Source organism: Equus quagga, unplaced genomic scaffold (assembly GCF_021613505.1).
Source record: "Equus quagga isolate Etosha38 unplaced genomic scaffold, UCLA_HA_Equagga_1.0 HiC_scaffold_442_RagTag, whole genome shotgun sequence".
Taxonomy (NCBI): Eukaryota; Metazoa; Chordata; class Mammalia; order Perissodactyla; family Equidae; genus Equus; species Equus quagga.
The window spans coordinates 46,638-74,379 of record NW_025793793.1 but is presented as its reverse complement, the minus strand read 5'-3'; the positions used below and the strand labels follow the sequence as shown (position 1 = coordinate 74,379).

Sequence of the window (27,742 nt, the reverse complement as noted above, 5' to 3'; positions counted from 1 at the left end):
TTTTCTGAGTTGAGCTATTCCAGGTAGGAAGACCTGGCCTAGGCTCTATTAGCTCTAGGCTGGTAGCTTTAAATCATGTAGTTTGAAAAAGATCAGATAACTCATATGTGCAATAGTAAGAGCTGATGTGCCAATTTTGTTTTATGAACTTATTTTCCTCAGCATGGTCTTTGGAGAAAATTACCACCAATCTCAGGAGAAGTAATTAATAATAAAACACAAGAGGTGCATTTTTTGAGTGTTTAATCTGTGCCAAGCACCAAAGGGATCACTTTATTTTATCTCCACTGATTTTTATAACAATACTGAGATAAAGGTATTCTTGTTCCCACTTTCCAGATAAAGGAGCCAAGGCTCCAAGAGCTTTAGTAACCTCCTCAGGAGATTCCTAGTGATGGAGCCCAGATACAAATCAGTCCTGTTTCATTCCCAAACCTCTACTCTTCATCCTTAACAAGGCTGGAAACCTAATAAGGATTTTAGAATGGTGACTACATGAATGAATTAATTAATGACGCTATGGGACACAGTACTTAGGTATCATGATTCACCTTTGATGAGGATGGAGGATTGAAGACTATTTCTGTGTAAATAAGAAAAGGGTACTCGTTCTGGGCAGATGCAGCCATGGGTCCAGGGCTGGCACACAGAGTCCATAGTTTGGTCCATATTTGCCTTGCAAGGTGCAACCTGTAAACGCTTCTTAAGTTCTAGAGTAAGCACTGGACCTCAGGTCCTCTGGCTTTATGTTCTGCCCCCCTTAAGTAGAGATCATGATGCCTTCTACCCCTCAAGGACCCCTCTGTTCCAAATCAGATGATACAAAATATAATCAGATTTTTAAGAGGGGTAGTAAACAGGAAGTAAATATCACATCCTGAGGCTACACATGACAGTGATATGAATAATAATAATTACAATTTAATAAACTTTATTAAGTGTCTGACATTATGTTAAGCACTTCATAAGCATTAGCCTTATTTACCATAAACCAGTTAGACGGGGAACATCATTAACACTTAGCAGATGATGAAACTGAGGTTCAGAGCATTTCAATAATTTTCCCAGGTTCACATAACTGATTCCAAATCTCAGGTTCGCCATACTCTGAGTAGTCCTGGAGTATGGTGCTTGTCAGAATTCTCCTGGCACCTTCCCATTCTTCTTGAGCCATGTTCCTTTGGAGCATATTTTCTATGAACATTTTTGGCTTTATATCCTTAAAGTCTAAGGTACATGGCTGACCATGCTCAGAATTTTCATTCTAAAGATATGAATCCTAAAGTGCCATGGATAGTTTTTCCATAAGGTTCTGGTGATTTCTATTTTATTAATCAATTCCTCCTGGTTGGCTAGAATTGGGTGCAGAATCATGGTCTTTTCCTAAGTTCTGGGAGATGAAAGTCATCAAGAAATTACAGTTTTATCAGCTGAGCTGCCTCAAGATGAGTGAGTCTATCAGTTTTCTCCATGTTTATTGAAGGGCCATGTCTTTGCCAACATATCCTCTGAACTTATTCTCGGACTTGTGTTAGGAAAGCATTATCCACATTATTTCCAAGTTGTGGGGATGAGGGGATGGGCTAGATAGGAATCTGTAGTATTTTTTTCTCTCTCTTTTTAAACTCTTTACTTTTATTTTAGTTTTTTAATATTTTTTTTTTGGCCAGAAGGATTGTCCTGGAGCTAACATCTGTGCCAATCTTCCTTTATTTTCTAGATGGGATGCTGACTCAGCATGTCTTGGTGAGAGGTGTACAAGTCCATGCCCGCATTCTGTACCTGTGAACCCTGGCCACCGAAGCAGAACCTGAAAACTTAACCACTGCACAACTGGGCCGGCCCCTCTCTCCTATTACTTTTGCACAAATGCTTTCTGCCTTGCTTCTTCTACCCTCAGCTCTCTGGATTCCTACACAGAAAATATCTTCCTGACAGACACAATACTCCTATCACTGGCTACAAGCTCATGCTCATTTTCCCAGCAAAAGGTTGAACTTTGTTTAAGAAATATCAGATCTGACAGAAGTGGTGAGGAAGTAGCAAGGTATGTTCATAGAGGAATACATCTGACTAAAGAATCAAGACAGGAAGTTAGAAGAAGATCCTGCTCAGAAAGGAGATGAGCAATTGCGGAAAAAAAGATGTTGATACCATAAAAAGACAAAATCTTGCTTACTTTGCAAATTTGCTAGGTGATTGTTTATTCTGCTATCATTAGCATGGTACCATTTATAGAGTAGTGCTTAGTGAATCGCTGTTTTCAATCCCATGCTTTGAAACCAACTGGGGAATTTGTATACTACACTGTGAAAACAACAAAGGCAGCAAATTAAAAAGAAATCCAGGTTTAAATTTCTGCCTGATCACTTATTATTTTCTGAGTTTGGGTTATTTATTTAGCTCCTCTAATTCTCTGTTTCTCTATCTGTACAATGTGCAGAGTAAAATTCCTAACTGGGATAAAACAAACTTACTTGTAGAATAGTGTAAAAGAGATTCCTAAATGAATTAAGGGTTTGAGAGACCTCCCCATCAAAGAGTAAATGGAAATTTAATTTGGTAAGGACTCAGTTATAAAAGCCTCTATGATCAAAAAACCTACCTGATTTCAAAATTTGGCACTATTACTTGCTTGCTGTGTGACACACTATTTACCTCTTTGAACATTAATTTTTCACATCTGTAATATGGGATAATAACCACCATCCTCATGGTGAGGCCACAGTGAGGTGAATCATTTGAATGTGTCTAGGATATTCTAGGCATCCAATAAATCTATAGTTTTTTTTTTTCTTAGCTGTTTTGGTGGGGGAGGGTGATGAGAAGAAGCTGTGAAGAAAAGTGCAAAGACTGAAATTTAAGAAAGATAAATTTTGAATCTTAGATCTTCTGCTGGGTGACCTTGGGCCAGCCACTTAATGTCTCTCATTTCATTTTCTTCATCTGCATTACACTGAGTGAGCTGCAGGACGCAAGACAGCTCTACAAAGTCTAAAAGGCTATGTAATTCTAGGTTTTCATTATTGTTATTAACAACCTTTTGATGCCTAACAGATGAACTTCTGTCTTTGCTTTAGACACTCCAATTATAAGAGTCTGAGAAATTTCCACCTGTGTGCAGACATATTTGTCTGGATTTTACTCACCTATTGGTAAACTTCTTCTTACAAAACAGTGACTCCACTTCAAAACAAAACAAAACACCAAGAACAGAACTAAACTGAGAATACACAAAAAATATCTGAGTCCATCACTGGTGATAGACCTTCAGGCTTAATTTGCACTGAAATTCTTGTTGGACAGAAATCCTGAAAAATTGGTTTGGGAGGAGAGGAGCGATTGTGGAGCTTGAACATGTTCTCGAAATACTCTTGGGAAGAGAACCAAGGTCCTAACCACACAGCAGCTGGAAGAGAGAGAGGGCAGAGCTTTGATTTCCTTACCGTAGCATCTTCCCCGGCATAGTGGTTGAGGATCCGGGACCCACCTGGATGCCTGTTGGCCCAGCCAGTGACATCATAGACCTTGCGATTGATTACCAGCCACTGATCTGCCTTCTGTTTGTGACTCTGGATCTCCTGCCAGCTGTAGGTGTTGAGCATTTTTCTGGGCATGTCACAACACTTCCCATTTGCCTCCTGCTTTACAGAAGGCTCGGCTTTCTCATTTGCCTCTGGTTTCCAGTTCCCCAGCTTCTGACTCAGGTAGGGCCGACCATTTCCTACAAGGCTCTCATTGCCCTCATTTTTTTCTTCAAACTTCACCTCCATTGAAGGCTTTCTGAGTTGACTCCTGAAATTTCTAATCCTCACCTCTGACTGGAACATTAAAATGACCCTTTTCCTCTCCTTTTATTCCATTGCCATGTTATACCTCCACAGAAAACTTTTTAGCTTAGTTGTCTCCTCACAAACCTGAGAGTGAACAACTTCCCAGCCTCTAACTTCTCTGTCTGTCCTGAATCTTTTCTGCCGTGATGGAGGCTGTGCCCCCTTTTCTCCTGGGCAATTGGACCACCTGTCTCTCTTCACTTCTCTCCCTCCTGGCTGATCTCTTAGTAGCATCCTCCTTCATCATTAAATATCCCTTAGTAAAGATCTGGGGCCAATGGCAGTTGGCTGAATGCTGTGTCATGCCACAGGGAGGAGGGGCTAGGCTTGGGTCACATGACTCGCCTGCTCTGTGTCTTGCTGGTTTGGGTTCAGCAGCTCTCTGACCTGCATGTGAATGAAGACATTTAGATTTGTTAATTTAACATGTGAGGGTTTTTAAACGTCCTTAAAAACATTTCTCTAAAAACATTATCCAAAAAGAAAATCAAGAGTAAACCAGTTTATCTCTTTTACTTCCCTTTGAAAGCTGACTAAATCTGTCAATATGCCTAAAGGTGATAGCAATTGACATTTGCTAGAATACATGATGATTTACACAGCCCTTGTCACATAATTTATCTGACTTAATTCTCAAATTGATGTTTTCAGGAAGGTGCTATTATAGTCTCATTTTCCAGGTGAGAAAACATAGGCTGAAAACCTCAGGTAACTGCCAGAGTCACCCGGCTGGTGAGAAGTAAACTTGCCCATGAATTCAGATTTTCTGATTCCAAATCCCAAACTCTTTCCACTCTATCCTCCAAACCTAGGGTCTAGACATATACATGTAACAATAGCTTGGCTCAGTGGTTCAGAAAGGAGGAAGAAGGAGACATTCCAGAGTAGTGGGGGTGGGAGGTAGGAGAATTTTACATTAATTTGAAGAAAATAGGCAGCATGAAATAATAGAAAAAGCCCTTTCTCGTATTTGGGAATCAGTGCCAGGTGAATCTGTAGTAACTCAGGCCAAGAGTTATGTACTAAATGTTTTATTCTAGTGCTATTAATAATTGTTAACAATCAGAACTGCCCTAAATGTCTAACAATAAGGAAGAAGGCTGATCAATTATGTCTGTATTGAATATTATATGGATATTAAAAACAAAGCTTTATAAAATTCTTAATGTTATAATCTCATGTTTGCAATACAAGTGAAAAAAATCAGTTGATAAAATTCTACATACTGAATAGTATATTATTGGAAGGAAAAATGCCAAAATGTTGGCATTAGTTCTCTTTGGACTATAGTAGTATTGAAGTTTTTTCTTCTTATTCTTTATGATATTTTCTGAATTTCTACAAATGAATATATGTCATTTTTATAATTAGCTAAAGCAAGGTTTTTAAGAAAATATAAAATAGGGCACCAAAGAAAGAAAGAAAAAGCATGGATTTTGGAGCTAGATGGGTCTGGGTTACTATTTCAGCTCTACCGCTTATTAACTATAGAACACCATGCAAATTACCTTACTTCTTTGGGCTTTAGTTTTCCCATCTGTAAAAGGAAAGAATAAGCACAATTCTCAGGATTACAGTAAATTAACGTAAGTGCTGTGGTATTTACACAAAAACCCTCAGTAGTTTCCATGACTTCCATATGGGAGTCTCACAAGTCCATCATATATACATTTGGTATATTTGGTGGGTTAAATACATAGATTCAGGATAACTCCAGAATTTCGTTGTAAGCAAAGTTTTTAGGGCAACAATCTGGTTGGAAGTTTGCTGGGGGCAAGTAAGGGGCTTGTCCAGGGGAGTTGGTTGACATTTAGGTAATCTTCAGATAAAGTCTTTTTGTCATATCACAAAACACAGACACACTGGTGGGAAGTGTGTGTGTGTGTGTTGAGGGAGTTAGTTAAAGACCTTCACATCCCTCCTCTGGTGTTGCCATTGGCAACACTTGGTGCATAGCAGGGGTTCTGTAATTGTTAGTTTCCTGTCTGTGCCTGCTTGGATATCAAGTAGACTACAGAGATAGCTATCCATTCCTTTAAAATATTTGTACTGGTTTTATGCTGGAGGCAGAGGATGTTTATAATACTAGAAACAACATAAACTTTGGAGCCAGAAATATCTAAGCTGAGTATTTTTGCACCAGCTTCTTATTATCCTTGTACTTCAGCTTTCTTATTCTATAAAAAGGGGTGAACAAAAACTATACTCATAAATTTGTAGAAATGATTAAATTATGTTAATATGGCAAGAAGCTAATCTAGTGCCTAATACCTGTAATTACTCAAGATGTAACAGCTGCCATTATTATTATTGTACATTTTTCAAGTTTTGCTCAGGAATGTAGTTACCTGTGTCTGTTAGTTATTCTCTCAGTTCCCTGGGCTTCACTTGATTTTATTTGCTTTTTTAAAAAAATGTCATTTAAATGACCATCATTATTAAGGCCCAGGTACCTTATCATTTCACCAATGTTTGTCTGAAAAGCACCCCAGCTAGCTACTGGTGCTTTGGCTTTGAAGAGTCTCATGGTTTCAGTGCAGACATTCAGGAAGGACTGCTTTAGTCACAGAGGCTCCTAGCACTCAGCTGGACCTCTGACAGCTGGTGATTGGCTGGCTCTGCTCCTACCATGAGCAGGATTCAAGTGGGGCAGCATGGCCTCATATTCTCACAGCTTCATCAAAATAACTTACTTTTGTTGTCTCAGCTACTGCCTTATCTCATGTAGAGAAGGGAGAAATGGAGATGTAATCCTGAAAAGGAAAATGTGAACAGCCAAGATTTCTTCTGCTGAACTCATCAAAGAAGAGATGAGAATGGTTAGAGGATAGAGCAGGGAATTAAATTCTGAGGTCCAAGAGGGCAGTAATTTTGTCTGTTTGGTTTGTCATCCTATTTGTAGAGTCTGGCCTAGGATTAGATTCTCCCTAAATATTTGTTAAATAAGTGAACAAATGCGTGAATGAATGACCGGGGGCTGGGACCAAGTTTAAGGTTTGCCAATGGTTTGCCAATGACCTTTAGTTGGTCTCTCAGGGACTTGATTTGTAGTGAGAAAGAGGGAGAATAAGAGACATTCTTTCAAGCATTTGCATGCATTTGTCATATGTTCTTACCTCATTTTACTTAATTCTCACAATACTGGTATGTGATAAGTATTATTAGCTCCAAGTCTTAGGCAGGGGAAATCAGATTCAGAGAGATTAAATATTTTGTCAGATTGCTCAAAAGTGGTGGAGATGGAGCTGGCCTCTTCTAATTTTTCTCCTAATGACTCTTATATTCAAGGAAAATAAATGCATGCCCTGGTGGTGAAGCTTCAAGTAACTTCAAATCGTTGGCTAATTCAGTTTTATTTTAAACTTCATCGCAAGTTTGATTCCTGCTCAATAGTAGCTAGTATATTCTCATCTCAATTTTGGAAGATATTGCAGGTATACCGTGTGGTTTCATTAGACACTTGGCTCGTACTCCCCAGGTTGACGAACGTCGCATAACGTCATTTGGCATCTAGAATGTGTAGACCACATTTAGAGGTATTTCACACCGCTCCTACATATCCACTGTGGATGCCTGGGGCCAAGTTTGTTTGCAAATATTATTGGAACATGTTGATTTCTTGAAACAGACTCCATCACACAAGTGAGGTCTTGATTCTTCTTCTTACCTGTTTCTTACCTTTTTCTTCTCTCCTTCTGCACCTTGCCCTCTCTCTCCTTCTTTTCCTCCCCTCTTCCTCCTTCTTTTATTCATTATCCTTTCTATCTTCCTTTCTGTGGACCTTTCAGAGATTAGTAAGGTATGTCCCCTTCACCATGTCTATTCAAGTGAAGAGAAAACTATCACTGTCTTTCTGAAGATCTCAATGGTACTTACCCTAAGTGCATCTGTAAGAAGTATATGTGTGTGTCTGTGTTTCACAATGAAGACTGAAGATTTAACTGACCAGACTCAGCTTCTCTGCAGGCAAAATCTAGACAGGTCTTTGTGTGTGAAGATAGGAATCCATTATGGTGATTCATATGATAGATGGAGGCTTGTTGACAATGTAAATTAAAATAAATTTATTGGTTATTTGGAATTCAATATTTTTTACCTCATTTTCAGCACCTCTATCATATCAACTCTGGGCATAGAATTAGAAACTTATTAGTTAAGATACATACTATGCATTTTCTAATCATCATAACAAAATAATTTATCAGAATTAAAGATGGCAAAATTTAACATTTTTGCAAAATGGAGCAGGAAGGTTGTCTGTATGAAAGAGTTAATTAAAATTCAGAAAGGACTTGTGGGTGATCAGGGTGAGATTTTATTGATCAATGATCATTACATCTCTTGGATCTCTTGGCATTACAGAGAGAAGAAATGTTATCATTTCCAGAGAGTTTTTGAAGCCCATAGTTCACAGTCATTTAAGAACAAAATCACTGGATTTAATTTTCTCCTCAAATGTTCACGTTTTTAAATCTGGAACATACATAAAAGTTCCAAGAATAGAGAAGTGAATACTCCTATACCTGTCATCTAGACTCACCAATTGTCAAAATTTTACCACATTTGCTTTATTTCTTTCACACTGCATGTGTAAGGACACATCTATCTATCTATCTATGTATCTATCTATCTACTTATTTATCTATCTAATTTATTTGTATGAGTAAGAACTCATGGATTCTTTATAAATCAATGGACTTTTATCCATTCTTATCATTACTCATCTTGCAAATTTACCAGTTATGGGCAAAGGAAGATCTTTCAACTTGACTTCTTGTTCTTTTGATATATCCCCATCAACTTTTGAGCACATCCTTACTTCCTGGCATACAAAGATGTACCAGGTTCACTTTTCCTGTCCCTCCCCTGGAATTAACCATTTGGTTTATGTTAATATGATACTGTTTTTAGAAAACAAGATCTTGGAGTGATCAGAAAGTCTCTAAGAACGTGACTGTGCCTATCGTTCCAGAGAATTCCTTGTGGTCCCAATCTGTCCTGAGAGGATCACTGCATGTTGCACAAGTGATGAAGTCACTTTAGATCAATAAATGTCCATATATGGCCAGCCCAGAAAAACGCGACCATTTTATAGCATGGAATCCTCCCACTTCCTTTGTTACAGTCTCTTTTTTTGGTATTTTTATCTGTAGTAAAGAGAGAAAAATTCAGTGCCAGAATTGGAAGAGATACCTAGTTTCATATTGCTTTACAAGAGAAACTGATGATCAGAGAAGGCAAGAGACCAGCCGTAGGTTACACAGCAAGTGAGTGGGAGGTACTGTGCACCTTTCTTATGCGTTCTTATGAGGAGTAAGAAAATGCATTTAGCTCAGTGAATGGCACAATGGAAGAATCAGTAAATGTTAACTGCTAAAAATAGTTTTGTGTAACAAAATGCTCCACAGTAATGAGAGTGACTGCCACGAAATGATGCTGGGGCATCCTCTATCATTTCATTTCTGTCAGAAGCAAGTAAACCCTGGGATTCTTATGCCATATAAGGGCAAAGAATAGCACTAAAAAAATGCTTGATTTGGGACATTCTTGCCAAAATTTGAGGTCTGGAAGTGGATTTAATACAACTTAGAAAAATACAGAATATACTTAGACTGGCGGCTGAAGGTGAAATTTTCAGGGAATTTAAAATAAAGAGCTGTATGAGCACCTGAGGGATCCAGAAGACATGGGAACAAAAGAGAATAGGAGTATTTTAGAGAGTTATTGCTATAGGGTTCAAGAAATGCAAGAACTATTTTGAAAATTAATTTTTAGTTGTAGAGCGTTTCTTTTGTTTGTTGCTTTAAAACTAGACCTCATGGTCATCTTGGCTGTTTTTTCTTTTCAAACAGCTTTATTGAGAGTTAATTGTCATAGAATAAACTGAACATACGCAAAGGGTACAACTTGATGGGTTTTGACATATGTATACAGCTATGAAACCATCACCACAATCAAGATTGTGATCCTGTGCATCACTCCCAGATGTTTCTTCATGCCCTCTTGTAATCATTCTCACAAGCACAACCCCCAGACCTATCCCAGTTCCAGGCAATCCCTAATCAATTTTCTTTTATTTTTATAGAATTTTATATAAAAGAAACCATACACTATGTGTTTTTGGTGGGGCAGTCTGGCTGTTTTTCACTCAACATAATTATTGTGAGATTTATTCATGTTGCAGAATATACATTAAGAAACATCTTGGTTTTTCAGGTGTCTCAATTAGACCTTTGAAAAGGTCCATCTAAAAAAAGTATGGAGGATAAATCAAAGAGTAAATTGAAGGCCAGGAGATTACCTGGTAAATTTCCTAGAGAAGAGATCATAGACTGAAGGGAAGCGTGAACGAGGGTGCCAAAGAGAAACCCCCATTGTACACTTTTATTAGGTAGCACTCTCACTAAATTATTTTTCTTGGAGGATAATTTTCAAAAGGTCACATACCCTTATTAAAAACATTTAGTGGAGCTTTAATTTTTTATAGGATAATTTCTAAACACATTAGGCTAGTAGTCAAAATTTTGGCTCCACCCTATCTCTTATTGCTCCGCCACACATTCTCTACTTCAGAAGAAACATCTTACCTACCACCTTACATTACACCCCTACAAAACCCAGCTTACGTCTGCTTCTTATACTTGCTGTCTCTTTCATTTCTCCAAGGTCCAGCTCAGATGATTTCTCCTCTGAGAAGATTTTAGCAATCACTCAGGCTGGAAGTGACCTCTGTCTCCCTTGATTCAATAACTTGTCCTATACGCTTAAAAGAGTATCCATATCAGTAATGACTCCATGAGTTTAAAGACAAAACACAAATCAAAGTGATTTTAAAAAAATGGAATGTATGTCCCCAAAATTAATAAAAAATGATAATTCATTAGCTCAAAAAACTGAAAATTCCAGAGCTACACATGTCTTTAAGCATGATTAGATCTAATGGGAAAAAGTAATTTTTTTCAAGACTTAGTCCTTGTTTCTGTTCTTCATTGTCCAACTTCATTCTTCTCCATGTTGCCCTCAGGCATATTACTTCTTTGGTAGTTTGAGCTTTAAATCCATACAAAGATAAGCTCCTTACCAATAGCACGAAAAAGATACCTGGATTGACTCTCATTCTATGGCACCAGGATGAGAGAAACCAGGTCCACAGACCTGGATCTCGAACCCTGCTCATGAACTGAGCCCAAGAAGTCATGAATCCACCTGATGAAGTTAGCTCCCTAGAGTCACACCATGTCAATCCAGGAGAGGTAGTTACCCAAAGGAAAATGTGTGAGTACTATTGCCAGTAGAACAAAGAATGAAACAGCAGATGTCTGACTCTATCAAAAATAAAAAGAAAATAAATTACCATTAATTCTACCACACAGAGATGGCTATCTCTCTTTTAATTTTTTAATTTTCTTTTTAGATTAGCCCTGAACTAACATCCACTGCCAATCCTCCTCTTTTTGCTGAGCAAGACTGGCCCTAAGCTAACATCTGTGCTCATCTTCCTCTACTTTATATGTGGGACACCTGCCACAACATGACTCTACTAGTGGTGCATAGATCTGCACCTGGAATCTGAACTGGCAAACCCCGGGCCACTGAAGTGGAACATGTGAATTTAACTGCTGCACCACCAGGCTCGCCCTGGCCATCTCCCTTTTAGATGCATCACTATATACACTCATATACACACACATACATATATGTACATATATATGCACATATGTATTTATATCTTTTTAATAAAAATGGGCCAATTAAATGATGTATGCTATTTTGTTTCCTGCTTTTGACTACTTAGAATATTTTTCCTCATCATTTCAGCTCTGTAAAATATTCTTGGAAGGAAGCACTTTAAATTACTACTAGCATTCCACACTAAGGATGTAACATTCTTTATTTTGCTATATCCCCATTATTGATTAGGTGATTGTGAAATTGTTCCCATTATTAATGATGAAGTAAGGAAATCCTTTTAGGTAAGTACTTTTCTGCACTATTTCTGTAGGAGAAATGTCTTGAATGAGAAATAATGGATCAAAATATTTGTTCTTAAAGCTACTGACACATTTTATCAAATTTCTATTTGAGAATTTATGCTCGTTATTTTCATTAAAAATTTAATAATTGCCCCTTCTTGGCCTTAGTAAGTCCAAGTTGGTAAAAGGAATTCCCTTTGGCAAAGATGAAATATGTTTTTTGAGGGGTTGGTAATATACACATATTTTATTTTGGTCATCATAGCTTGTAACATAGTGAGATTTCAGTGGTACAGTATTGTTTGTCATACACCGTACAAGTGTCCCCCTTTACCCCTTATGCCCACCCTCCACCCTCCTTCCTCCTGGTAACCACTAATTTATTCTCTTTGTCTGTAAGTTTGTTTATATTCCACATATGAGTGAAATCATATGGTATTTGTCTTTCTCTGTCTGGCTTATTTTACTTAACTTATGCCCTCTAGGTTCATCCATGTGGTTGCAAATGGGACGATTTTGTCTTTTTTTATGGCTGAGTAGTATTCCATTGTGTGTGTGTGTGTGTGTGTACACCACTTATATATAAGTCTCACTACTGGGTATTTACCCAAAGACCTGTAAATCAACAATTCAAAGAGACTTATGCACCCCTTGTTCATTGTGGTATTATGCACAATAGCCAAGAAGGATTTTTGAAAGGCTAAGGGGATAAATATATACACATAATGTTCATTAGTTTATTTATTCAACAAATATTTGCCAAGCTCCTTTTACAAGCTGGATGCTGAGGAGACCAATAAAAACAAGACGAAACACTAACTCTCAAGCATCTTGGTTCAAGGTGAGAGAGAAGCATTTATAGGATGTTATCGGTATCACAGAAAGAGAAGGCCCAAAACTGTCTTTGGGAATTCAGGGAAGCCTTTATGGAGGAGACCCTAAGCTGAATTGTGAAGAATGAAAAGGCCTCAGAGCAGACTTTTTGGAAATGGAGTTTCCTAAATGAAAGATTTGTCCTGTAAAGCTAGTATTGGAACATGATCACTGGCTTCTAGCCTAATCTATCTTTCAGGGATGGCCCCAAGGTCAGAGGCTTCCTTCACATAAAGATGAGCGGCAAGTGGAGAAATATTGGCTGTAACACAGCCTACTCTCTTCCCCTCTGTCCAACCTCCAATAGAACATTCTTGGTATTTCCTTGACTATGAGCACATGTTCCATTGTCTCTACATAACTGCAAGTCCATTAAAAAATGTTTCATTCTATACCCTTCCTCATTTTCCTTCATTCTTGCCAAATTCTTGAAAGAATAGTCTTCAGGTACTGCTTCCATTCCTAAGCACCCACTTATTTCCATGTAAACTGGCTACTACACCCACCAACCACAGAAATTTCTCCCCTCGGTTACCATGACTGATTAGCTGTTCAAACCAGGAGCCCCTGCTCCATATTTAACCTCTTCATCTCCATGTAGCATCTGACCCAGTTAACCACCCAATTCTTTCCTCTCCTGGCTTCTGGATACTGAGTACTCTTGGTTCTTTGCCTGTTCCCATCATTTATTATTTTATCCTCCCATCAGGTGAGTGTTTCCTAAGATTTTGCCTCCTTTGCCTGTACCTTTTCTCCTTGTGCAATAGTGTTGACTCAGTATTTCACCACAAAGGTATGTCAACATCTCTACCTCTAGTTATTATCTTTTACTGTGGCTCTAAATCATATTTGGCACTCTGGTAAAACCTATGGAATTCTTCTGGGAAATACTTTTAAACACAAAGCAAAATACATAATATTATTAAAAAGTTCAAGTATTTAAAAGTATGATTAAAGGTCTGAGGATCTGTCTGCTGTGACCGATAGAACTTTCTGCCAAGACAGCAATGTTCTATAACTGTGCTATCCAAGACAGTAGGTCCCAGCTACATATGCCTATTGAGGACTTGAAATGTGGCTAGTGTTGAAATGTGGTTAGTGAAAATAAATTTTGATTTAATTTAGTGAATTCAAATTTGAATGTAAATCGCCACTTGTGGGTAGTGGCTAGTGCACTGGATAAGTGAAGATATAAATATTTATTTCCTCATACCTGGAGATAACAGTTAGTAAATTATACTCAATGTGCCTCAAAACTAATTGAACCCTATTATAAAACAGCTCGTTCTGACATCTTTTTCACTATGAATGCATTATTCATTAACAGGAATCAAAACCTCTCTAATCTTTTATTCTCCCCTATTACATGACATTTTCTCCTGAAAATAGAAAACATTTATTAAATATTCACTATGTCTGAGGCACTGTGTTAACTGCTTTCTATACACTATCAAATTGCCCAAAAAGTATGATGTGGGAACTATCGTTTGTTACAATTTGTGTTAGATTGGTGAGGTTAAATAGCTTATCCTGTATGATATGATACTCATATCATTAACTGCAGCTCCAGTTGTTTCCAAGTTTATTAAAAGGACTAATTTTTCACATAAGGTCAACCAGACTCACTAAGAAGCCAAGTTCTTTGCACTTGGCTGGAATTCGTTGATCTCTGGACAATACTATGAGTTGTCACATGGTGACCAGAACCTCCAAGTGGCAGTCATGTTTGTCCTTAAGAAATAAAAACTGGGAACAGAAATTTCCCTTTCAAAGAAAATGGCATTTACTGACAGAATGTTTGATCATGAAGTCTCTACTTGTTTAGATATAAAGATAAATAGTTTTATTTTCTATAATAACTGCTACCTCCTGTGCTCTTTGGGACTTCTCTTTCTGGGTAGGCAGTGAGTTCCATTAATATGATTGCATTTATATGCATTAGATGTACAGTCATTTTAGTTATTAAAATAGTCCCAATAGGCTGGCATGGTGGTGCAGCTGTTAAGTTTGTGTGCTCTGCTTGGGTGGCCCGGGGTTTGTTGGTTTGGATCCCTGGCGCAGGCCTATGCACTGCTTAACAAGCCATGTTATGGCAGGAGTCCCACATATAAAACAGAGGAAGATGGGCACAGATGTTAGCTCAGGACCAATGTTCCTCAGGAGATAGAGGAGGATTGGTGGTGGATGTTAGCTCAGGGCTAATGCTTCTCAAAAAACAAAACAAAAAGTCTCAATGGGCTATTAAGGTATACCATTTTTCATTTTTTTCTTCTAATTTTTTTTTATTAATGTTATGATAGATTACAACCTTGTGAGATTTCAGTTGTACATTATTGTTAGTCACGTTGTGGGTACACCACTACCCCTTTGTGCCCTCCCCCCACCCCCCCTTTTCCCTGGTAACCACCAATCAGATCTCCTTATCAATATACTAACTTCCACCTATGAGTGGAGTCATATAGAGTTCGTCTTTCTCTGACTGGCTTATTTCGCTTAACATAATACCCTCGAGGTCCATCCACGTTGCTGTGAATGGGCCAATTTTGCCTTTTTTTATGGCCGAGTAGTATTCCATTGTGTATATATACCACATCTTCTTTATCCAATCATCAGTTTCTGGGCATGTAGGTTGGTTCCACGCCTTGGCTATTGTAAATAATGCTGTGATGAACATAGGGGTGCAACGGACTCTTGAGATTTCTGATTTCAGGTTCTTAGGATAGATACCCAGTAATGGGATGGCTGGGTCATAGGGTATTTCTATTTTTAACTTTTTGAGAAATCTCCATACTGTTTTCCATAGTGGCTGTACCAGTTTGCATTCCCACCAACAGTGTATGAGGGTTCCTTTTTCTCCACAACCTCTCCAACATTTGTCGCTCTTGGTTTTGGATGTTTTTGCCAATCTAACGGGTGTAAGGTGATATCTTAGTGTAGTTTTGATTTGCATTTCCCTGATGATTAGCGATGATGAACATCTTTTCATGTGTCTATTGGCCATATTCATATCTTCTTTTGAGAAATGTCTGTTCATGTCCTCTGCCCATTTTTTGATCGGGTTGTTTGTTTTTTTGTTGTTAAGCAGTGTGAGTTCTTTGTATATTATGGAGATTAACCCTTTGTTGGATAAGTGACTTGTAAATATTTTTTCCCAATTAGTGAGCTGTTTTTTTGTTTCAATCCTGTTTTCCCTTGCCTTGAAGAAGCTCTTTAGTCTGATGAAGTCCCATTTGTTTATTCTTTCTATTGTTTCCCTCAACTGAGGAGTTATAGTGTCAGAAAAGATTCTTTTGAAACTGATGTCAAAGAGTGTACTGCCTATATTCTCTTCCAAAAGACTTATTGTCTCAGGCCTAATCTTTAGGTCTTTGATCCATTTTGAGTTTTTTTGGTGTGTGGTGAAAAAGAATGGTCAATTTTCAATCTTTTGCATATGGCTGTCCAGTTTTCCCAGCACCATTTGTTGAAGAGACTTTCTTTTCTCCATTGTAGGCCCTCTGCTCCTTTGTCGAAGATTAGTTGTCCATAGATGTGTGGTTTTATCTCTGGGCTTTCAATTCTGTTCCATTGATCTGTGGACCTGTTTTTGTACCAGTACCATGCTGTTTTGATCACTGTAGCTTTGCAGTATGTTTTGAAATCGGGGATTGTGATTCCGCCGGCTTTGTTTTCCTTGCTCAGGATTGCTTTAGCAATTCGCGGTCTTTTGTTGCCCCATATGAATTTTAGGATTGTTTGTTCAATTTCTGTGAAGAATGTTCTTGGGATTCTGATTGGGATAGCATTGAATCTGTAGATTGCTTTAGGTAGTATGGACATTTTAACTATGTTTATTCTTCTAATCCATGTGCATGGAATGTCTTTCCATCTCTTTATGTCATCGCCTATTTCTTTCAAGAAAGTCTTGTAGTTTTCATTGTATAGATCCTTCACTTCCTTGGTTAAGTTTATCCCAAGGTATTTTATTCTTTTCGTTGCGATTGTGAATGGGATTGAGTTCTTGAGTTCTTTTTCTGTTAGTTCATTGTTAGTGTATAGAAATGCTACTGATTTATGCACGTTAATTTTATACCCTGCTACTTTGCTGTAGTTGTTGATTATTTCTAATAATTTTTCCGTGGATTCTTTGGGGTTTTCTATATATAAGATCATGTAGTCTGCAAACAGCGAGAGTTTTACTTCTTCGTTACCTATTTGGATTCCTTTTATTCTTTTTCCTGCCGAATTGCTCTGGCCAGCACCTCCAGTACTATGTTGAATAGGAGTGGTGAAAGTGGGCACCCTTGTCTTGTTCCTGTCCTCAGAGGGATGGCTTTCAGTTTTTGTCCATTGAGTATGATGTTGGCTGTGGGTCTGTCATATATGGCCTTTATTATGTTGAGGTACTTTCCTTCTATACCCATTTTATTGATATATTTTATTTATTTTTTATCATAAATGGGTGTTGGATCTTGTTGAATGCTTTCTCTGCATCTATTGAGATGATCATGTGGTTTTTGTTTTTCATTTTGTTGATGTAGTGTATCACGTTGATTGACTTGTGGATGTTGAACCATCCCTGTGTCCCTGGTATAAATCCCACTGGATCATGGTGTATAATCTTTTTGATGTATTGCTGTATTCGGTTTGCCAAAATTTTGTTGAGGATTTTTGCATCTATGTTCATCAGTGATATTGGCCTGTAGTTCTCCTTCTTTGTGTTGTCCTTGTCAGGTTTGGGGATCAGAGTGATGTTGGCTTCATAGAATGTGTTAGGGAGTACTCCATCTTTCTCAATTTTCTGGAACAGTTTGAGAAGAATAGGTATTAAGTCTTCTTTGAATGTTTGGTAGAATTCTCCAGAGAAGCCGTCTGGTCCTGGACTCTTATTTTTGGGGAGGTTTTTGATTACCATTTCTATTTTCTTACTTGTGATTGGCCTATTCAGATTCTCCATTTCTTCCTGATTCAGTTTGGGGAGATTGTAGGAGTCTAGGAATTTGTCCATTTCTTCCAGGTTGTTCAATTTGTTGGCATATAGTTTTTCATAGTAGTCTCTTATGATCTCTTGTATTTCATTGGTATCTGTTGTGATTTCTCCTCTCTCATTCCTAATTTTATTTATTTGCGATTTCTCTCTTCTTTGCTTGGTGAGTCTGGCTAAAGGTTTGTCAATTTTGTTAATTCTTTTGAAGAAGCAACTCTTTGTTTCATTGATCCTGTCTATTGTCTTTTCTGTTTCAATATCGTTTATTTCTGCTCTTATTTTTATTATTTCCCTCCTTCTACTGACTCTGGGCTTTGTTTGTTCTTCTTTTTCTAGTTCTCTTAGGTGTCGTTTGAGGTTGCTTATGTGAGCTTTTTCTTGTTTAGTGAGTACCATTTTTCATTTTAAAACATCATTCTCATAAGTGGATCTCACATGCATTGTTGATGGGAATGTAAAATGGTACAGATCCATTGGAAACCAGTTTGGTAGGTTCTTATAAAGTTTCATGTACACTTATCATATGAGTGATGCAGCAACTGCCCTCCTGAGTATTTGTCCTAGAGAAATGAAAACTTATTTTCACATAAAAGCCTGAACACAAAAGTCCATAGCAGCTTTACTTACCATAGCCCCAGACTGGAAACCACCTAGATGTCCTTCAACAAGGAAATAGTTAAACCAACTGTGGTTCATCCATACACTAGAACACTATGCATCAGTAAGTAAGTATTTCGATAAATTACTGAAACATACAACAACTTGAATGACTCACAACAGCACTATGATCAGTGGAAAAAACAAAACCTTTAAAGGGCTATATACTATATGATGCCATTTACATAACATGATTGAGGTGACAAAATTGTGGTGTTGGAGAACAGATCAATGCTTATCAGAGATAAGTGCTGGGGGAAGGATGTGACTATTGAGGGGTAACGGGAGAGAGGGTTTCATTGTGGCAATGGAACAGTTCTGTGTCTTGATTATGGTAGTGGTTACTTGAGTCTATACATGTGACAAAACTTTAAAAAACTGTATACCCCCCCCCCAAAAAAAAAGAGGGCATGCAAATACTGGTAAAGTCCAAAAAATGTCTGTACCTGAGTTAACAGTTTTGTATCATAGTCACTTTTATGCTTTTGACCGTGTGCTATGGTTACGTAATGTCGTTACTGGGAGAAGGAGAAACTAGGTGAAGGGTACGCGGGAACTCTATACCATAATTTTTGCAATTCTTGCGAGTCTTAAGCTCTTTTAAATTAAGAAGTTATTACAAAATCAACCTAGTATTCAGTTTAAATCTTTTCCCACCCTGCCAAAAACCTTGCCTGAGTTGGCCTAGTGACTGCAGGTGCTTTCCTCTCTATTCCCTCTGATGTTGGAGTGGGGAGGAGAGGGTAAAAATGAGACACTTCTATTCATGGCTGACCTTAGTGAGTTTAGCTACCTTTTTTGCGTTGTTGTGATTGCTGTTCCCTTATATCAGAGTTTCCCAACCTTAGCACTATTGACCTTTTGGGCCAGATCATTCTTTATTGCTGGGGATGGGGGAGATGTCCTGAGTGTTGTAGGATGTTCAGTAGCATTCCTGGCCTCTACACACTAGACATCCATAGCACGTTCCTCCTATTTCCCCTGCCAAATCATGACATTCAAACTGGTTCTCTAGGTATTTGCATTTTTCACTGGGGGACAAAATCACCCCTGGTAGAGAATCTCTTCCTTAGATACCCCTTCCCACAATCACAAGGATGGAGTGGATGGATGAGGCTCCCACAGGCCTCACTGAGGAAAGAAGACTCAACTCCAAGAAACTGTTGGGCATTTGGCTACAACTTCTAGCTGACTCAAAGCTGATGGCAAAATGCTGTCCCTACACTGTGGTGGTCTGCAGGAAGCATGGAGCCACCAACTTTGTCTCCCTGCCTGCTTTTCTCTGTGGCCTATTGGATTCCTCTTCTCTACTGAAGGGGCTGTAATTGACTACTTTTACCAGGCCACGCCACCACATTAGCTTAAATAAAAACAAAATCTTTGTAAATATAGTAACCAGGGAGGAAAGTGATAAATGTTTCAGGCCTATCTTCTCCAAAAAGCCTTTTCCGTCTGCTATATCCCTTAGAGATCTTTCCTCTTTAGCCCTGTGATATCTGTAGGTTGCTCCATTCATTTGGCATATAGTCAAGAGGACTTGGATTGCTAATTACCTAATGAAATGTGTCTAGCATACCAACTGAAAAACAGTTCATAGAATGTCAAATGACCTCAAAGGAATGAACCTGAGAAAGCTTAGAGCTTTAACAGGTGAGGATGTAGAGATATTGAGACTCATCCAATGTCATATACAGAATAAGTTATCAACCCAGGCTGCTCTCAGGTTCTATAACACAGAGTCCACAACCTTTTAATAAAAGTAATTCCCAAAGGTAAACGTGTTCGATAGGCCATATAGTGTGGTAGTTGAGTGTTAACTATGGAGCCAGATAGATCTGGGTTCAAATTTCAGTTCCACAATTAAGCAGGCTATGTGACCTTGGGAAAAATTTGTCACCTTTGTGAATGTCATCTATAAAATCAGGATTATGATGGAATCAGGGTCGGTATCAACAGTTACCTTGATGCTGGGAGGTCTTACATCTCAGGTAGGATTATAATTGATTGCCATAGCTAATTCAATCAATTAACTTAGAATCTTTTCCATTGAAAAACATGGCAAGAGTTCATTTGGGTTGATTAGATAATCATCAGAATTACCTGAGGAGTTTTAGTAAATGTTGAATTCTGAGCTTCAGCCATGGAAATTCTAAGATAATTAGTCCAGGGTCGAGTTTGCCTTTTCCTAATACTCCCCAGGTGATTCTGCTGAAGAGCCAGGTTCTAGAGTTCCATGGATCCACACACCCACTGGTTCACTTATCTCCCACTTCTAAGTTCGACTATTTATTGCATTAAATGGGTGTTTTAGGTAACATCAACTTGTCATTCATTCAGTGACTACATATAAGGTATCAAATACCTATAAAGCAAACCACAAATTGACTGCTTCCTCTGCTTTTAAACTTTACTAATAAGAAAGTTGTTATTTTCTCCCTTCAATTAAACAAAAAATCAATAATTGCTTTAGGATCAGAAGTTTCATGGTACCATCCGTTGTTATGCAAATTCACAGGGAGCTTCCAGGCTGTAACCTGAAACAATCCCTCTTATGTCAAGGGCAGGGAGAGACTGAAGAAAGAGGCAGCCCCCTCCAGATTGGTAGGTGACAGGCTTAATAAGCAAGGGAACTTACAAGGCTTCTTCTGGGCAGGCACATGATGTGTAGATTTCTGCAACTGCCTGCCAAATCCTAAAGTTCATATGGGTGCCTTAACTGGATTCAGTCATATACACAGGGAACCTTAACTGGGTTCAGTCACGCACACAGTCTAGATAACTTCATTACCATATTACTACCTCAAACTCATTGTCTTGGGGTAGCTTCTGGGAATTGGAAGGGCAAGTGGAGCACTCATCCCATAGAGAGGGCAGGGGTAGGGAGCCTCCAACTGTTCAGAGCCAGCTTGCAGGTCATCTGCTGGTCAGGATTTATTGAGCTCCTCCCACATCAGAATGTAAAAAATAAAACCCCTGCTTCCTATATGTGTGAAGTCGCAAATTCTGTAATATGTGAAGATTAGAGAGTGTGGATTTGTTTAAAAGCTATCTTTTTTTTACCCTAAGCTGGACACATTTATCCTGACCCTTTCTGCTTGCTTCTCAGAGAGGTAGGTCACAGACCTAGTCCAAGTTAAACTGGAAGTTGAAACTGTGACAAAAAAGGTAAACTGCATCCTTGTGAATTATGAACTTATCTGTACCTAGAGATCCTGAAATTCATGGGATTGATGACTGCTTATCCAGAGGGGGTGGTGGCTGATCTGTGATAAAGCAAACATTGATCCAGGCTTCTGGGGTTTTAGTCCTTGTTACAAATTAGTGGATACATTACAAAGACATACCCCTTTTCTGGGTCTCCATATCCTCATTGCTTATTGAGGGATGTCATTAGATAAACTTGTTCTCAAAGTACAGGACCTGGGGATCCTAAATTATACCAACTCAGAAGACAAAAGGTATCACTTTGGCAGATCATTTGGTGTCAAGATGTTCAAAATCATAAATGCAAAATTTGACTATCAAGATTGCATGGAAGAACTCGATAATAGGGTGGTCATCCTAATATACATATGATTTTTATAAATTGAATAAAAATAGAATTTTTCTTTGAGTACCTAAGGATGCCAAGTTAAGAAAACTACCTTGGATAATATCTGAGGGTCCGTCCAGCTCTTAGATAAAAGGAAGCCTTGTCTCATTTCCCTGCTGTGGTAAGTTCTTCAGTCCTCTTTGCCACCACAACAGAGTATACTTCTCATTCCACTCTATCATATATGGAGATTAGATCTACAGACAACATGAGGTTTAATAATAAACACTCTTCTCCGGAGAACATATGTGCTGAACATCCAACTAGACGTTCTTAGAAGACACACAAGAAAGGGGAATGTGCTATCTCTGCCCATCAGTTTATCATTTGCTACCCTTTCACATCTTCTGTGCTCCTACACTAGACTATGTGTGGAGTCATAAGGAGGACTTATGTGCCTTTGCTCATGCACACTGTCCTACCTTTTCCTCTCCTTTCTAGGAGACTACTACTCATTCTTCAGAACCAGTTTAAGTAGCACTTTTACTTTCTCATGATCAACCTGGATAGAGCTGGAGCTCCTTTGTGTTCTCATTGTTCCTCGGGCATGGTGTCATCATTGTTGTGTCTTTCCTCCACAAGATTGTGAATTTTTTGAGGGCAAGGATCATGTCTTTTTTAGTCCTGTATTTCAAAAACCTGGCTGTAGTGAGGGCTCAGTCATGACTTAATGAGTACAGAATGAATGGATGGATCGATGGCTCATTAAGACCCAGACATGTCCACATTCTACTGTGTCCTATATTTTCTGTGATGGAGGGTGCAGGGTGGGTGGGTGCAAGTCTCAGTTAAAATACACTCCAATCTCCCTTCTCATCTTAGCGGTGTCAGGCCTTGTGACTCATTTCAGTGTCATGCCTGATGGTTCTTTCCCAACCTAATTAGAAATGTCCCTAGGTCTTTTCTACCAGGTGCACTTTTTTGGGAAGGGAGGTAGTGGTTACACTCTCACATTATTTGCATCATCTTTACATCTGATAATAATTGCAAAGCCTGTGAAACAAATTCTCATGGAGGGGGAAAAGTGCTTTCTGAAGGCCTAACAAAAGACCCAAATTTTGGTTTCCTATGAGGTGCTTGCTGCTGCAAGCCATAGATACATGCCTCTGCGGGCTGATGGTTAGTAATAAACATTCAGCTCTGCAGTGATTTTCTGATTCTTGTCATTGTATTTTTTACTTTTTGCTGCATAACTACTATCTTCCAAAATGTTAAATACAATTTTCAGGCAGGCTTTATAGCTGATCCTTAGCCTCATTGTGCAGATGAGAATCAGAACAGACAGGAAGGAACTTGCTCAAAGTCACACAGCTGGAATGTGACTAGACTGGGATCAGGACACGATTGTAATTGGCTTTGTAGCTAAAGCTCTTTCTATTTTGGCAATCTCATTCAGTTCTGAACTAATTTTATCAGATCTCTACTTATTGTCTAGCTGCATCCTTAAGACCCTCCATCTTTCCCTTTCTGTTTGGCCAGAGCCTTTGGATATTCATAAAGGAATCTGTCCTCAATTTCCAGCCTATTCTCTATGGGCTGGTTCAAACTGGAGGAAAGGATACTGAGGCTCCCTAAGCCCTGTCCTTTCATCAAATATGGTACTGAACACTCACTGTCCCCCAGGCATTATATTACTCCTTTCTCCAAGACAAGGCTGTTTGCTAAGAGTAGCAAAAGGGACTTGGAGGAAAGCAGCCACTAGATTTCCATCTCTAACTCCTCAGCAGTGGGATTTACCCAGTGCGCTTTGGGGTTCCCAATTAGTCGGAGGGTGAGGGTAAATTGCTGCATGACGCTGCTACTCCCTTATGGCCTCCTGTGTTTCACTGGGATGGAAACAGGGACATGTGGTCTCTAACCTGTACCCAGGCTGTCTGTGGTGTGGGGATGACATTGACTTATCTCCACTTTTGGGGTCCCTCCTTAAGTTTCATTCCTCATGTCTGCATCCTATTGTGCATCAGATTTGCCATAAGAATGATACTGCAGAATTCCTTATATATATATATATACACACATATATATATAAAATACGTTTGGATAGGAAATTTCCCTTTATCCTCTGTTTTTAGAGGTTTTTCTGTGTGTCTGTGTGTGTGGTTGCATTACTGGCAAACTCCTCTTTTAATGAATGTACTCTTCCTTTAGATAAGGCAACAATTTAACCTTATTTCTGTCCAATGTAACAGGACAGATCTTTCAAAAGGGCTTTGTCTATTTTTGACCTCAGTGATGTTTCACTCACTTGCAGTTTTACTCTCAGAATAAGCAATCCTAATTTTCTATTTCAAATATTTTAACTTTGGAGGTGGGGGCTCTGGAGGTGGAAGTGAGGCATCTTAATGTTACCCCCCTGCTTTTAAGGTAATATTTTCTACTTTATAAGCACTAGAATTATTTAATGGCCTTAGATGCAGTGATGCTCCTTAAGTTCCTAAAAGCTTGTTTCTGGTTCAGCAAATCAATTCATAATATGGGTTTCAGGAGCAAACTGTTGTTAAAAATTCTGTTCTGAGTTGAGAGCAGAGTGTGCAATTAGGGCTATCTGTAGCTTATACAGGCAAAGATGGTGCTGAGGTGTGGTCAGGACATTGATGGTCTAGTTTTCGATTTTCTGGTGTGATTTTGAGTAGGAAGATGAAAGGAATTTGAAGAGACTGGAAATCCATACAGCCGACCTCGTTGATGTGGATGTACTGTCCCCTGTTGGTCTTATCTTGCCCTTGGCTAGGTTGCAAAGGCTGCTTCAGTGGATTCTCAACAAGGCCAGATCTAGACTCATTCTTCATGACATCTTGTCTTGAGATCTTTACAGGCATTTTGGCTTTTTTTTTCAAACTGGGTGGGATTAGGAGACATGGATTCTAGTTCCAAAACTGACACAAACTTGCTGTGTGATCTTGGACAATTGGCCGGTGCTTTGATGACGATTATCTCATTTGCAAAATAGCCAGGAAATTGATCATTATAACCAAAGATTTATTGTGACTACAAAGTGATATTTACTAAATACTTTAGACGTATTACGTCACTTAGGCCAGACAATTATATCCATTTACAAATGAGGAAACTGGCAAAGAGAGTGCGAGACACCTATGTGATAAATGGCAAAGCTGGGGTTTGATCTCAGGAAGTTCTGATTCAAGGACAGATACCCTTCACAATGATGCTAGATGAGTTTTACAGGATTTCTTCCAGCTCTGGTTTTTCTAATCTCCTTTTCTTAACGAATTCATTATAATGACACCTAACATTTATTGGCAACTTGCTATTTGACAGACAATGTGCTAAGATTTTTACCTGAGTTCTTTTATTTAATTATTGTTACAATCCTATGAAGCAGATACTGTTATCATCCCCATTTTATAGACCAGGAGACTAAGGCTTAGATGGGTTGAGTCCTTACTTCCTTGTTTACGGTGGCCCATGCTTATTTTTTATCCCTTGTATAACTGACACTCATATGCCATAAGGTCTTTAAAGGTGGCACTTGAAAATATATTTTTAGTGAGGGTTGTTTTTGTACAAATAATTGTGCTAGGCAGTATAGCAAGGGACAATACAGAACTTATGCTAATGCAGTAGTCCTCCCTTATCCATGATTTCGCTTTCTGTGGTTTCAGCACCTGGATGGAGTCAACCTCAGTGCACAAATATTAAATGGAAAATTCCAGAAATAAACAATTCATAAATTTCAAATTTCACAGCACTCTGAGTAGCATAATGACATCTTGTGTCTTCCTGCTCTGTCTTGCCTGGGATGTGAATTGTCCCTTGGTCCACTGGATCCACTTTGTATACATTATTTACAGGTTAGTCACTTCATAGCTGTCTAGGTTATAAGATCCACTGACACAGTATTGCAGTGCTTATGTTCAAGTAACCCTTATTTTACTCAATAATGGCCCCAAAACACAAGAGTAGTGATGCTGGTAATTCAGATGTGCCAGAGAGAAGCTGTAAAGTGCTTCCTTTAGGTGAAAAGATGATATTTCTCAACTTAATAAGGAAAGACAAAAAATCATATGCTGAGGTTACTAAGATATACAGTAAGAACGAATCTTCTATCGATAAAATTGTGAAGAAAAAAGAAATTCATGCTAGTTTTGCTGCTGCAACCCAAACATGTATGTATAGGAAAAAGCATAGTATATATAGGGTTCTGGTAGTATCCGTGCTTTCAGGCATCCACTGGGGGTCTTGAAAAGTATCTCCTGTGGATAAGGGAGGGTTACTGTATAGATCAAGTCTTCAGAAGAATTCTATCTAGTACAGAACTGTGCCTTGTAGCGCAGTTTATTATTTATAGTTGTCGCATCCACAATGTGAGGGTACTCCTAAAATATGAAAGAGTCTAGTGCCCAGGGAGATGACAGCAATCTGGGCACAAAGGTAGCTTCATGCCAAAGGTGACAGCAAAGTGAACCTCAAAGGACTGGTACTCTGAATAAGCACAGAGACCAACTTTGTGCAGGTTGGGAAATACATTTCATTGAGTCTCCTGTAAGCCACCTGAGGCTCACCTATTGCAACCCAACCATCTTTTTCCTATTCCTAATTGCATATACAATTTCTGCCTTCTATATACCAATAAGGCTGATGCTACTATTACTTCTTCATGGACTAGGGAGGTCAACAATCTCCCTTGCTCTCTTTTCACTCTGATGCATGACTGTGTCCAGCAATTTTGGGTTTAAAAAAAGGTATATTCAGTCCCTTCTCTTTTTATCTACACTGCAGCCTACTGTAATCCATGCTGAAGTCTGAGATATCCTACTATTACACCTCTAGTCTTCTCTTAGCAAGAACCAGACTAGATTTTCTCTCTTAAGACAGTAGACAGTGCCCTCTTATTTATATAGAAAACATTGCACCTTGTGTAACAGTGATTTAGCAAATCACATCTAGATGTCTATGTTTACAGATATAACTCCTTCAGAAATCACTCATAGGGATGGAAAGGTACTTAGCTGAAATTTTATTTTAAGAACTTTTAACTTTGATTTTTAAATGACAAAAGTAGTCATGTTTATTATAAATCATTGTAAAGTATGCCTAAGTAGAAAAGAAAGAATAAAAATCATTTGTGATTCTACCAAACAAGCATAACTACTGTTACTATTTTTGAACACATCTTATTTATTGCAAAATATAAGGTCAACTTACAAGGCAAGTTTTAAATGCTTGACTATCACACACACACATATACACGCAGACACATAGGTGTACAGACCAAAGCTAAGTTCCATTCTACATGTCAAGGAAAGGAGGTTCCCATATCTTTGCTTGCTGCGAAGAAAGATTTAGGAAATATCCTAGCAAAAGAAATAGAGAAAGGATATTTTGTTTCTTTATAATCATAGAAGCTTTAATACTTTTATCTTCTTGCTTTTCAGGCCAGGTTGGTTTACCAGTTTGCATTTCCGAGAAGCCGAACCTGAAACCAGGATTTAAGTTTGAATACTTTCTTTGGGAGTCAAGGAAGCACCAGTATAGGAGTGAGGAAATGAGACAGAAAAAGGAAGTTGGCCAATAAAAGTCAGTTACTTCTGTGGTCTACGGGAGCTTACTGTAGTTGAGGATTCTCTGGAGTCAGTATAAAACAGAGATCTTAGAGTTAACCAAGCTGAGGGACCAGGAAGCTGAGTCCACATATAACAATTCTCATCAATCATATGTTGAAGGCTGCTTTTGGTGGTTGTTAATTCCCCCAGTGGTTCAGACCTCCCAGGCTGGTAGCAGTGAATGCTCTCAGGAAGAGAAATGCACAGTCCATCAGTCTTAAATTTGCAGTGACAGGAAAGACCAACTCCCTAAGTGCCCGTGTGAGTAATTGTGATACAGGCTA

General features: G+C 38.5%; 1 protein-coding gene across 1 annotated transcript in view; it reads right to left on the bottom strand.

Annotated features, from left to right (window-relative positions):
- LOC124232302 (fatty acid desaturase 2-like protein FADS2B) overlaps positions 1-4,066 on the bottom strand; it is a 31,889-nt gene extending 27,823 nt beyond the window's left edge. Inside the window, exon 1 of the mRNA XM_046649264.1 lies at positions 3,447-4,066. Coding sequence (XP_046505220.1) covers positions 3,447-3,830 — 384 coding nt within the window. The 5' untranslated portion in view covers positions 3,831-4,066. The remainder of the gene's footprint in view (positions 1-3,446) is intronic.
- Between the last annotated feature and the right edge of the window lie 23,676 nt (positions 4,067-27,742).